At 43.3% G+C, this 12965-nt stretch overlaps 1 protein-coding gene across 1 annotated transcript in view; it reads right to left on the bottom strand.

Annotated features, from left to right (window-relative positions):
• Positions 1-979: 979 nt before the first annotated feature.
• LOC101855686 overlaps positions 980-12965 on the bottom strand; it is a 16429-nt gene continuing 4443 nt past the window's right edge. The window contains exons 2-4 of the mRNA XM_005111343.3: positions 9436-10544; positions 6431-6595; positions 980-3668 (exon numbers count right to left, since the gene is read on the bottom strand). Of these exons, the coding sequence (XP_005111400.1) occupies positions 2420-3668; positions 6431-6595; positions 9436-9620 (1599 nt within the window). The 5' untranslated portion in view covers positions 9621-10544 and the 3' untranslated portion in view covers positions 980-2419. The remainder of the gene's footprint in view (positions 3669-6430; positions 6596-9435; positions 10545-12965) is intronic.

The following is a 12965-nucleotide window of genomic DNA, read 5'->3' as shown; positions in this document are numbered from 1 at the left end:
CACACACACACACACACACACACATACACACACACACAAATATATGATCAAAAACAAAATAACTTCCTCAAATGAACCTCAAATAGAGCCTGTCATATAACGAAACTTGCTTTCGTCCAATCGGAGATGGACATTAAACTATGATATGAGGCTCTGCCTCTTAAATGACTGGATAGCATTAGTAGGTGAGTAAAGACCATATCATGTCACAGTAGGTCTTTTAATTTACTAAAGGGAATCTTTTTATGTACACACATGTACACACATGTACACACACGAAGTATGTGTGAGATCAGCCTCATAGCGTAACATGTCACCAAATGGGCCCTCGAGAGTGCCCATACACCTTTGTGACAACATCATGTATACCAGTGGTCTTTCTGTCGGGCTGTTGAATCCCTCTCAGCCCGGGTTAGACATGACAGGCAGCGTTGGAAGCCCGCCTCCTAAATGATCTAATTTGTGTCCACATTTGCTTTAAGAAATATCTACATTTAAGATTTTAGTTATTCTTTCTCTTCTTCTTTTTCTTTGTTGTTGTTGTTTTGTTTTGTTTTTTGTTGTTGTTTGTTTTGTTTGTTGTTGTTTTGGGGTTTGTTTGTGGGGGTTTTTTTTTGGGGGGGGGCGGGGATTGTGACCATTTTAACAGGGGAAAGAGACAGTTTTGGAGAACAAGGTTGTCCCGTTTTCACCCCCACTTTACTCCAGTTGGCTTTGCTAGTGCTGAACACAGCTCCCTGTACATTGATTGTGGGCTTGTCACATTGTACGTCCTCGTCAACACAACTTACTTATTCGGCGGACGAATGCTTTGACCGTGTCTGTTACGGCCATCCCTTGAATATTGAAATGCAATGCGAAAAAAAGCAACCTGTTTCTTAAAACCAAAACAAACTTACTCTGCAGGTTATACCTTTGACCAAAAAACCCCAAACCGAATGATGTCCTTTTGTTTTGCGATTGAAACACAGAAAAAGGATTAATCAAAGAAAATGTATTTCAAATAAGATATCTACAGGTGCAGTGTACAGTGAAAATACTTAGAGATTGGCCTCCGGGAGCAGTCAAAGTAATGAATCATGAAAAGCCTAGAAAGTTTTACGAAGACTTGCAGATGGCGCTAAACTCAATCTCAGTAGAAGTAAGGCTTGAAAACGATAGTAAAATGAGCTCTTTTGGCCTGAAGAGCAATCATGACCGAAGACTTCATTCCTTAAGATGTTATAATGTATGTCATTATTGTGTCTTATATGTACACCAATATAAAATTTCGGGAGGGAAAATGGGGCAGGTGGAAGGGGTGTTTATGGACATCACTTTTCTCTGGTTACAGCAAAATTACTCTGGCAGAAAACTGATCGTAACACCAAAGCATTTGCAGAGCACATTAGCACATCCTATAGAGCAGTTTACACGCCAGAAAAAAAGTAAAAATAAAAACTGAAAAACAAATAATTTTTAGGAAAGTCTTTGTACTTCATGCAAATATTCAAGCTATAATATAGACTTCTATAAAGAGAGAGAGAGAGAGAGAGAGAGAGAGAGAGAGAGAGAGAGAGAGAGAGAGAGAGAGAAATCGTGTTGGTTGACGCCACTGTCCTATAATATTATTATGGTAGTTTAGCAGACTATTTGGTACTTGGTTATCCTCGTATGTGCCACTGTTTTCATAGTAACAAAGACTTTAACTGTGGTTGATGAGACTACTACGCTTTGAGAAGGTTATGTCGAATCGAAATGTGACTAATCCGCATAACTAGGGATGTCTCAAAAGTTTTCACATTTCTTTAGTAAGAAGTTGACTTGGTAAAGAAAATAATTCTTAACGACATATTCTCAGCCAAGGCCGTTTTTCCTGGACTATTGGGCAGAGCATCTTGGTCCGTGTATGAGGAACTTGTATAATAATGTTACCTTATACTAGTATTCGGGAAAAAATAAGAGCTATACTGGTGAAATGAAATGTCTCTATTCTGCAAAGGAAAGCAAATATCACCTTATAGGAACAGCTCCCTGGACAAATGTCTCTGGTTATGATTAAGACTTCTGTATCTTAATGTCACCAATCCCCATGAGAAAACCTGTTTAGGCAAATGCCACCATTCCACATCAGAAGACCTTGTCTTGGCAAATGTCCCTATTCCACATAATACGTGACTTGTCAAAGCAAAAGACACTCATCCACATAAGAAGCTGTCGGGGGGTGGGGGTGGGGGGTAAATATCCCTGATGCACATAAGGCGACTTATCTATAAAAATAACACGAATCCGAATAAAAATCGGCATAAAATTAGTCTAAGTAATTGTCGCTAATCCACACAAGAAGACTGACTATTCCACATAAAAGGGCTTCTCTGAGTAAATGTCACTTTCCACGTGATAATTTAAAGTGTCTAGCTAATAACAAAAGTTACTAGATCTATTCCGCATAAGAAGAGTGAAGTTGGAAGAGGAAGCCCTTGCGTGGCTCAATGTTCTCGCTATTGTCTCTCCTGGCTCCCTGAGTCTGCCTGTCTCCCACACTGATGGACCTGGCTCTGTTGTAGTCGCTGATCTCTTTCAGTTTGGCCCTCAGTTTCTCTGACTGAGACAAGCCCGAGTGAGAATCCAATGACCTCTGTACGCTCTGAACTGGAGCGCGGCTGGCTACGAGGCCGCTGATCGGTTCCCGGTGCACAGCCTCGTTTGCAAAACGAACCGTGTGGGTGTCAGCGAAACGAACCAATCGTTGTTGGGCGCTTTTCTTTTTCGCCTGACGATTGGCTGCTGCACTTTTCTCCGCTTCTGCTTGTCTGTTTCTGTGCTCGCTGAGGGCTGGATAAAATCGGGGTAAAACGTTTTGGTATTTCTCGCCGAACAGGTTGGCTTTGTTAGAAGTGAGAGAATCCGCGGTGCCTGTTCTAAATGTTGAAGCTAGATGCTTGACTCGAAGGCCTGCAAGTTGTGGTGTGATAGGGACATTACTAAAATTGTTTGCATCCCCTTCTTCATTCTCTCCCAGTCTCAAATCCTTCCTCTCCCTGTCTTCTGGTTCACGGAAAGTAACCTTGGGCAGATGTCGCGGGATGCTCACAGCAGTGTCTACCGTGTGTGGCCGGAAACTGCCAAGATCTTTCTTTCCGAACCCGCCGTGTTGGGGCTGAGGCAGACCATCGAGAACATCCTGGGCCCTCTCGTCCAGACCGTCCATAGTACCCTCACCTGCACCGCTGCTGTATCCAGCGTCTGATTCCTTCACTTCCGGTCCGCCCTCGTCCCACCCACTCCTAGTACTTCCGGTCTGTAGGACATCCGGTAGACTGACCAGACTCTCCTTCAAGGACGCCCTGTCTTCTGTGGTACTTTTCAGGCTGATCACCTCCAGCTTCAACCCCGCGTCATCCCCGCCCGAGTAGGAAGACGAGCCCGGGCCCTTGTCGGCGGTGGCGATCGCTTTGTCCACACTGTCCATAAGTCGGTGGATGACGTCAGAGGAGTCGGTAGTTTTGCCTTCGGAGTCGATGCTCGTCCGCTCCTTCTTCCAGACATTGTCGCCGAATAACCTCATGCGACCGTCTGTGAGGATCTGCGAGTTGCCGCGGAGAAAATACTTGGGCACGCCATAGGACCGTGCGATGTCCAGGGCTTTACGGGGGTTCATGTGTTCCTCATAGCTCGCAGCTGTGTTTCTGAAAAAGAAGGTCGTTTGACAAGTCAAACAATCTTAAATCTGAGTTTGAATACAAGTTGAATTATATATTATGTCTGACTGATATTAAATTGTTGAAGATGATTCAACTTAACATCCTGCTCCTACCCCTCATCCCCCCCTCCATACTCTACCCCTAGCCAACTTCCATCCCCATTCAACCCCACCCCTTGATGTCCCCACCCCAACCTCCCCATCACCTTCTCTTCCCATCCATTCCCCTCTTTTCCCACTCCCCTGACCCACTTATACTCCTTTTCCCTCCATTTTCCCAAAATCCCCTTATCCCTCCAATCCAACACTTACTCCCCCCATTGCCCACAGCGAGCAGTACCGACGCCTCAGATATAAGTTCATTGGCTGCGGTACTACCATTGATGTGCCCTCGGAGAGCATAAGAAAGTATGCAGTCACAGGGACTCGGATTTCGTTTTAAATAATATCTATTATTTAAAAGAAACTATAACACTATAAGGTTTCCAGAGGTCTGTCAAAGCTACAGAAGTTACTACAACACAGAAAGTATGGAAATTTACACACTTTGTCCATAATAGCACCAACTTGTGCCTTTTAACTTTGGTAGTCCAACAATTAAGGTATTTTTTAAAAACGTTTTTTGATCGTAAGCAGTGGAGGAAATGGTATAAAAGGAACAGCCGCGAGCCCAATGTCTCGCAAAATCTCGAAGTCGTTCGCAGAATAGACAAAAAATGCATGTGTACATAAAAAAACCCCACAATAATGCAATTATTAATAATAAACTGTGTTTTAATGTTTTGAGAGAAAAAAAAATAAATTTAGCGGCTGTGTTTTCACGAGTAGGGAGAAAAAAGGAACAGCGGATATTCCGAATTCTATTTTCATTTCAAACCAAAACATGACCAGAGGTGAGCGAAGTTTAAACCAAAACGTGACTATAGCTCGGACAACATCAAATGGACAACTTTTAGACCTCATAACATAGAAACTAAGAGGCGAATTGTCCTGATTTCTTGCATGTGCCTCTGAATTCCCCCAAACCTAAACAATCTCGATTTTCGTGCACATTCGACAAATATAAAGAGGTGTTTTCTATATAATCATTAGTATTTATTAACAGTCTGTGCAGGGATTTTTTATTAGACCAAGTGCGGAAGTTAAGAGTTAGTTTGTTTTTTTTTGTTTAAATCTAATTTTCTTTTCTTTTTTAACCCGGCTGCATGAGCCGCGAGACTGAGTTGTTTTCAGTTCAGTGGTTTGTGGGTGACAGTTGGTTTATTTTGATTGACTCATTGTGATATACAAAGAGTAAAATTTCTTTCATATCTTCCGTCACTGATATCGCATGCGCTTCAATTTGCTGTCGCTTTTTCATTAAATACCATGGTTATATTACTCAGTTTACAACCCCCCAAAACGTTGCCTTAAAACTACTGAACTGTTTCTCAATAAAAGCTGATCGAGGCCGTCTCTTTTATTTTATAACAAATCCCGAAAAAAGGACAAGACATGTATGTGTATAAAGGCAGGGGTTTGGGGGGGGGGCTCTGCCAATGGACCTGCACGGGGCGAGGGGGAGGGGTGCCCAGTGTCATGCCCATTAGCGTTTCAAATTTAGCACTCTGCTGACCCCCGCTTTTGGGTTTGCCCAAACTGTATCCCTCCTCCCCTCCTCCCCCCCTCCCCCTCGGAAATTTCTGGCTGAGCCTCAGCAACGACACCCTATATTGTTTATGGTTTTAGCACAGTACCGTGCTTGCTATAAAAAAAAAAGTGTGCGGTGTTGAGTTTAATGAAATCTAGACAGATTAAGAAAATCCCATCTCGAGATATGGTCAGACGCCGATCTCGCCAGATCCAACGGCAAGCAGGTCTAGATCTACCGTTGCAAGATAATATCGATCTAAATCTTGATCAAAATCATAGACATGATCGGTCTAATCGAAAACAGCGTCCACCAGCTCTAAATGAGAGCGCAGACAATCCGCTTCCACCTCACGAACTTTCCAGAATGACATTAATTTGTCGATTGTGCATTGCATAACTGTTTCAGGAAGAAAATAAGTCTATTTGCTACATGAATAGACAGGTGAATTTACCACCTTTACTCCCGCCTCCGACAATTCTGAAGGATCTTCTGACTCAAAACACCGCAGAGGCAATACATTTTAGGAAAAACGTAAGAGCTTTCAATTCAAATCTAGCATTTGTTGTTATGTATACTGTCATCTACATGCTGCCTTCTCTTAATGCTGTTTCTATTGCTAAGATTGTCTTGCCCCATTCTATGAACGGGTTGATGTGCTAGTAACATAAAAGATGAACAAATTTGTTAATTTTTATGGGTTTTGTTCGTTTGCATACACCCTGCCAAATCCCAAGAGCTTAACCAATAGATAATAGTTATAATCAATAAGCAGCATGTGCAGGGCAAATTCCCACTCAACGGGAAGTAATATGCGTTTTACAATCTATTTTATCACCCCAGCAGACCTGATAGCATTCTGAAGCGATCTCAACTTATTGGGAAGCATACAATGCAAGCTGCCGTTTTACAAGCACCAAAACTTAAAACACTAACATACTAACAGGATCGTGCATTGTCTGTTGCTGGGTGTCTGTTTGGACCTGAGTGAGGTTGGGGAAATTCGTATTTAGTGTCTTTCCCAAGGACACAATGTCAGGCCAAGATAGACTTGTAGACTGAATACCTTATTAAACCATGTAATTGGTGCACAGAAAACGTTTTACTCTGAGCCTCACCTGCCGTGTGTGGGTGTGGTCGCTTTAGGCAGCCTCGCTCTGGACTTGAGTGACCTTTCGATTCCCTGAACTGGCCTCAAGTTCAAGGACGTTGCTGTTTGCTTAGAGCTTGGTCGGATTCTCCCTTTTCTCTCCACGAACGAGGTGTCAGAGGCGAACGTAATCCTGGGGACAGAAGAAACGGTGAGGTCTTTGATCTTATCGTAAATGTTTTACATCCCCATTGACACAATTTAGGAGGGCTGTTTCCTTCTTCAAACAGCCGATACGACCTCAAATTTCACACTGAAAGACTAGAAAACCAAAGAGCACTAATTCGTTAACAGGTTTTTTATACCAACGCTGTGCTACCAAGCCCGAACATAGACAGTAAACAAGAATCACAGAGTAAAAATCTTCGGTACTTTTATGACTTATTTGTTTGTAAGGGGCGTAAAAATTCGTACTAAAACTAAAATTAATCTACAGGGTGATAAAAAACAACAACTTTACAACTTGTTTTGTAAATATCTTCCTCCATACTGAAGTTGTGCGTTTCAGATTTGAACATAACGTATGGAAGCCGAAAGGAATTTGTCTGATATATATTTCAGATAGGTTCATCGAATGGTTTTGCTCTATATAGCGCATTAAAAAAACCAACCCATTTTCAACCTTGTCGCCATTTTCATAGTATGACGCACAAGTTCGCTTTAGGCTTACCACTAAAAGTTGCAACAATCGCGCCATACTGCAAGCTACAGCAGTTAACAAGTCAACAGAAGTCTGCAGATATTATTTTTCCTAAATTTTGTTTGCTTGCTGAGATCATGGCTACGTTTAGTAAAGAGCAGAGAGCTTTTTGTATTGAACATTACCTCTCTACAAACTCACCATCCCTGACATTTCGTAAGTTCTGCGTACGGCATGGAGAGAATGCTTAGGTGCACTCAAGTCCTTTGGCGTCAAAAAAAGAGAAGTTCCATCAGTTTGGATCTATAGCAAATCAGAACTAAAAAGTTCTTTAAAAAATGACCACTTCAGGTCGAACACGCACCATGCGCAGCCCTTTAAACGTCACCAGAGTTCAGATTTCAGTAGCCGAGTCCCATGAGACGTCTGTGCGTAGACGGTCTGCAGCTAGGACTTTCCTACACATCAACATTCTGCATTCTCATGGCAGGTTTAACCTACGACTATACCATGTTCATCTTCGCTAGGCCGAGATGACATGAATCAGAGCATGGCAATGTGTTCATCATTCCTCGATTGCCTTGTAAAGAGGGATCATTTCCTCGATGACATTTGGTTTAGTGCAAAGCCCATTTTCACCCTTCGGTATATGTCAACTCCAAAAATACTGTCTATTGGGCACCTCAATCTATTGTCTCTAGAAACCACTTCATAGTGAAAATGGACAGTGTATGTGGCTTTAAAAACTCATGGTTTAGCAGGTCCCTGTATTAGGGCGCCACTGAACATTTCGAACGACGTGTTAAATATGTGCTGAGTCCAAAGGAGGGAATGTGGAGCACTGCTTCTAGGGATTTCAGAATGAAGTCATTAGGTTTTTAAAACTCTGTAAAAGAAATTAAATATTGTTTAAATGTCACAGGGATGGAAAATTAATGTCAAAGAGAAAGTAAAGAAAAAGGTCAACTAGTCTTTTCACGGTTTCCTTTACAAGATTTTTAAACATTGTTGAACTTTCGTTTTGGGGTGCTTTTTTCTTTAAGCCGTTTTTATTTTCAAAAAATGTTTTTTCTTCGCGGATGTAATATCAAACAAATTCCTTTTGAATGAATTGTGTCTGTTCCAAATCACAGCATTCTAGAACAAATTTTGGTCGAGATATTCAGAAAAAAAGTTGTAGAGTTTTTTTGGGGATCACCCTGTATTTGCCTTGCAAGAAACGGGAGAGCAATTAATGACGCACTTAGGAAAAGAAGAGACGAAATAAAAATATATGCGACATTGTCTAGGTTAATGTAACCCACATTTCAACTTTAATATAAGGCCATTTAGAGGGTGGGGGCTCTAAATGTAACTTCTGTCTCTGATAGGACCTAGCCAAATGGGCGGAAAGCCTTATTAGAACTCCCCAAAACAACCCTAGTTCAACACACACAGTTGGGGATTCGAACCAGAGCCATCCACTCAGTAGCGCGACGGAGATGAGTGCCCAAATATACACGGTCAAACAAATTGTTCCTTTCGGCAATGAGAAGTACATCAACACAATAACTTTGATTTAGAACTGGGAGGTTGCAAGAAAGACATAGAGGAGCAACACAGGGGAAGAAAACAAGTAAAAAGTACCACAGACGGTCTCCGACTCCGACCATCTGGACAGAAAGACCGGTAGAATGGGCACAAAGCAGTTCAAAGACAAAATAGTCTGACATTCTGATCTAGAAACAGGAGAACAGACAACTGAAATGAGGCTACAGGACACAAAGCGCTACAACTGAAGCACAGAGGGAACGAAATAGAGAGAGAGAGGGGGAGAGAGAGAGAGAGAGAGAGAGAGAGAGAGAGAGAGAGAGAGAGAGAGAGAGAGAGAGAGAGAGATAGGGAGAGAGAGAGAGAGAGAGAGAAAGAGAGAGAATGTTTATGGAGCGGGGGTGTTTCAGTCCTTTATATTAAAATTTATGTTCTGTCTTGTTGCGTGAGTGCATATAAACTGTGTTACACCACCGCCTTTGTATACGATCTATTACTATTGACGTCAGTGGCCTAGTGGTTATAGGCTCTCGGACTCGCAACCTTTAGGTTGTGGGTTCAAATCCAGTCAGAGGCCCATCGTTGTGTCCTTGACTTAACACGAATTTTCCTCATTTCACCCAGGCGGGAATGGGTACCCAGCTATAGACAGCGAAAGATCTTGTCAGTTTGTTAGTTTTTGAGCGCTTTTTAAACAGCTGCTTGCACTGTATGCTTCCCGGGAAGCTGAGAATGTTTCTGAGTGTCTAATGGTCTGCTGGGGGGCGGGGGGGGGGGGCGATATTTTTCTTTTCCCTACTTACCTTAGATCCGATCCGGGAACCCCCAACAGTCTGGGTTTGTCCCCGTGTCTGAGGCTGGAGGTCGGGAGGCCGATGGCGGTCACGGGGGGCCTGAGGCTCATGGAGGAGGCCCGCGGGGTTCCAGGGGCGCTGGGACCCCCACTGGACACATCCGGGTAGGCGCGGGACAAGACAGAGGCGGACATGGCGGCTACGGTGATTGGAGGAGGGGTGAGGACGGAGGAGCAGGTGAAAAAATTCTTGATAGACGCTTTGATGGCTGGGAAATGTGGTCTACTGGATGGAGTGGTGGTGGTGGTGGCGGTTGGGGTTGACGTCACAACGTTTGTGTTTGCTCCAGAGGTCGCGGTCTTTGTGTCAGCAGCAGAGGTCAAGGGCGAACGGGCCGGGGTCAAGGTTCTCCCAGCAGGTACTGCCAGGAATGGAGGAACGCCCCTAGTTGTATGAGCGGAAGGTTCTGGTTTGAGCCTCGGCGCCTGCGGTTCTAGATCTCCTCCCACTCCTCGTCGGTTTAATATACCCTCTTGTGCGTCATTTCCGGTCACTGCTGAGACGTTCGGAGACGGGTCTGTTTTTACAAATGTTCTTTGAGACTTTCCTCCAAATCCATTCAGTTTTGGCAGGTGGAGTAACTCTTGGTCCACGTGTAAACCGCATCCATTATAATTATAATCTGTCAAAGTCGTGAGGTGCGAGGGTCGGTTTTTCCCCGATGTCGGTAGTAGGGGAATAAGCTCAGTTTTCACAACGGTAGTCTCCTTTTCCTCACCCTGCTTCGTGTTTGTAGAGGATTTTGGACTATCAGATCGAATCTTGATCCTACTGCTATGATCTGTATCAACCGATACTGCTGCTGCTGCTTCTACTTCCGCCGCTGTTGCTGATGACGAGGATGCTGGTGCTGCTGATGCTGAAAAAACGACAGCTGGCGTTGTTGTTGCTGCTGTTGTGGCCGCTGGTGCTGGTGATGTAGTTATAGATGCAGCAGCGTCACCTTGAGATCTGTCTGGAGATTTGGGCGCAATTTTGGCTCGTGTTGGTCGTCACAAACAGCTGTGTGAAGGTTGTGGTGGCCTCTATGCCTGAGGACAGTGGGGCTTCTCGGACAACTGGGTAAGATAAGATTAGATTAGATAAGATGGGATAAGATGAGTTAAGATGAAATAAAATTAGATAAGATACGATTAGGTACGATAAGGTAAAATAAGATAAGATAAGATACTATAAGATAAGATACTATAAGATAAGATAAGATAAGGTATAAATGTTATTGATCCATGGAGGCAATTTGGAGAGGATATACCAGAACAAAAACATACAAAGACTGAGCATCAATAAAGAAATGTACTCAGTACTTATGTACAATGTTATACATGCAACGATGCAAACTCACACAAGCGTACCCAAACAACACGGACATGAACTTTTCTCTCTCTCTCTCTCTCTCTCTCTCTCTCTCTCTCTCTCTCTCTCTCTCTCTCTCTCTCTCTCTCTCTCTCTCTCTCTCTCTCTCTCTCTCTCTCTCTCCCCAACAGAGTTGTGTAAGATGCTCAAGAAGAATTCCGATTTACACTTTACTCTGGCAACTGTAGATAGAATAAAAACAACCGCTTTATATACGAGGGCTTCCTATCCACACAATGCTACAACTGGGACAGTTGTAATAAAACAAGCGCTTTATGTTATATTCACGAGGATTCCATACACACACATTAGACTGTCAACTGGGAGTAGATCACAACAGGAGTCCTTTGAATCTTCATCGACTTTTGTCTACTCTCATATTCTGCTGAGTTAAGAAAAAAGTTTCAAACTAGGCCTGTACACTTGTTCATGGTGAATACTTTCCATGGACACTTTCTTCCACGAAAAGAAAGATAATAATATACTCTATTGTTTACATACTTCTGGACTCTTTTTACGCGAACATTCTGCCATGTAAAAAAGGAATATAACAATGTTTCGTTTGTTGTCAACTTTCCGTGTGGTTCATTAATGTTTTCAAGAAATAAGTAGGTCAAGGCCTGAAGCTGAAGAGGAAACCGGAAACAGGACAGGGCTTTTTTTCAGGGAGGAGGAGGGCAAGACGTATACAGTGTGTGTTTGTGTATGTTAGCGAACAAAAGAAACACAAAAAAGAACTATTTTTGCTATAACTAAAAAAAACATCTATGATAGAAGACTGAAGTTTACACCATAGATAGTATGTCATAGGCTCCTTGGAAATCACGTCACCCGTCGTGTTTACTACCGACAACTAGAGTTATTGTCCCTTAATTGAAGCAAGGACAAAGTAACGTGGTGCCTCCGAAACACGGTCAAAATAAGTGAACATAGGGTGAAAAATATTCACCTGGGCTAGGCTATAAAAGCACGTGGTAAAAAATCGGTTCGGTTATTTCGCCTGCATTTGCAACGACAACGCCACGTTTTAGGGCTATACTGCAAGAAAGAGCAATATGTAGTTTGGAGGGTGGAGAAAGGCCAATTGTGACCGCCAATCATATTGGTGTTCACATCTAGACCATCCACAGAATAATAAGCCGTTTTCAGCTCACGAATTCTGCGGCGGACCGAAAAGGGCCAGGTCGACCCAGAGTGACCGAAGCACGTGCATACAGACACATTGTCCAGATGTATCGTTCAAACCGACTCCAGACAGCTACAAGAACATCAGATTTCGTAAGATGTACCCACGGAAGAGCCAGAAGTCGACACACAGTAAACCGACTATTGCGTCAAATAGGCTGTAGACGTCGTCCACCTTACCATGGTCTAGTCTTGACGGCATGTGCACACATCACCAAGAGCGTTTCAACTGGGCTCAGCACCATGTCAACAGGCGTCAGAGAGACTGGTCCTCTGTTTTCATTTTCAGACAAATGTCTGTTCTCCATAGATACAACGCAACAAATAGGGGCCTCATAGTTTATCAAGAGGGAGGGGAACGTTATCGTGGCAACTGTGTTATAGAGAGGAATCGCTGGGAAGGACATCGCGTCATGATCTGGGGTGGAATCACGTGGAGTTACAGAGTAGGACCAATGATCTTCCAAAATCAAGGCCAAGGTCGAGGTCAAGGTATCAATGCTACCCGCTGCATAGCAGAAGTTCTTAGGCCCCTCAACATAGACACAATTTTAACTTCCGGTTCCCGAAAAATAATGCTTGCACGCACACTTCCCGTGTTACACAGGATTTCCTCCAACACCATGGCGTCACTCTGCAGCCTCATCCTGCCCTTAGCACAGATTAAAGCCCAATTAAGATTTTTTTTGGGAAGAAATTAAACAACGCATCCAGGGGAGACAACCAAGGCCAAGAAAAACGCAGGGACTGGATGTGGCCATGGAGGCAGATCCCGCTACGTTTTACTAGCAACCTAGTGGCTTCCTTATACCGGAGATGCATTGTCGTTGTCCGATCTAATGGTGGCCATAACCACTAGTGAGCATTTCGATGTATTAAGTATTAACCGGAAGTTGAAAATGCATTTCGTTAGTATGGTTTCATAATGCCAGAAAACAGTA

The sequence above is a fragment of the Aplysia californica genome, unplaced genomic scaffold, assembly GCF_000002075.1.
Source record: "Aplysia californica isolate F4 #8 unplaced genomic scaffold, AplCal3.0 scaffold01044, whole genome shotgun sequence".
In the NCBI taxonomy this organism is placed as follows: domain Eukaryota; kingdom Metazoa; phylum Mollusca; class Gastropoda; order Aplysiida; family Aplysiidae; genus Aplysia; species Aplysia californica.
This window is presented reverse-complemented; position numbering and strand designations above follow the sequence as displayed.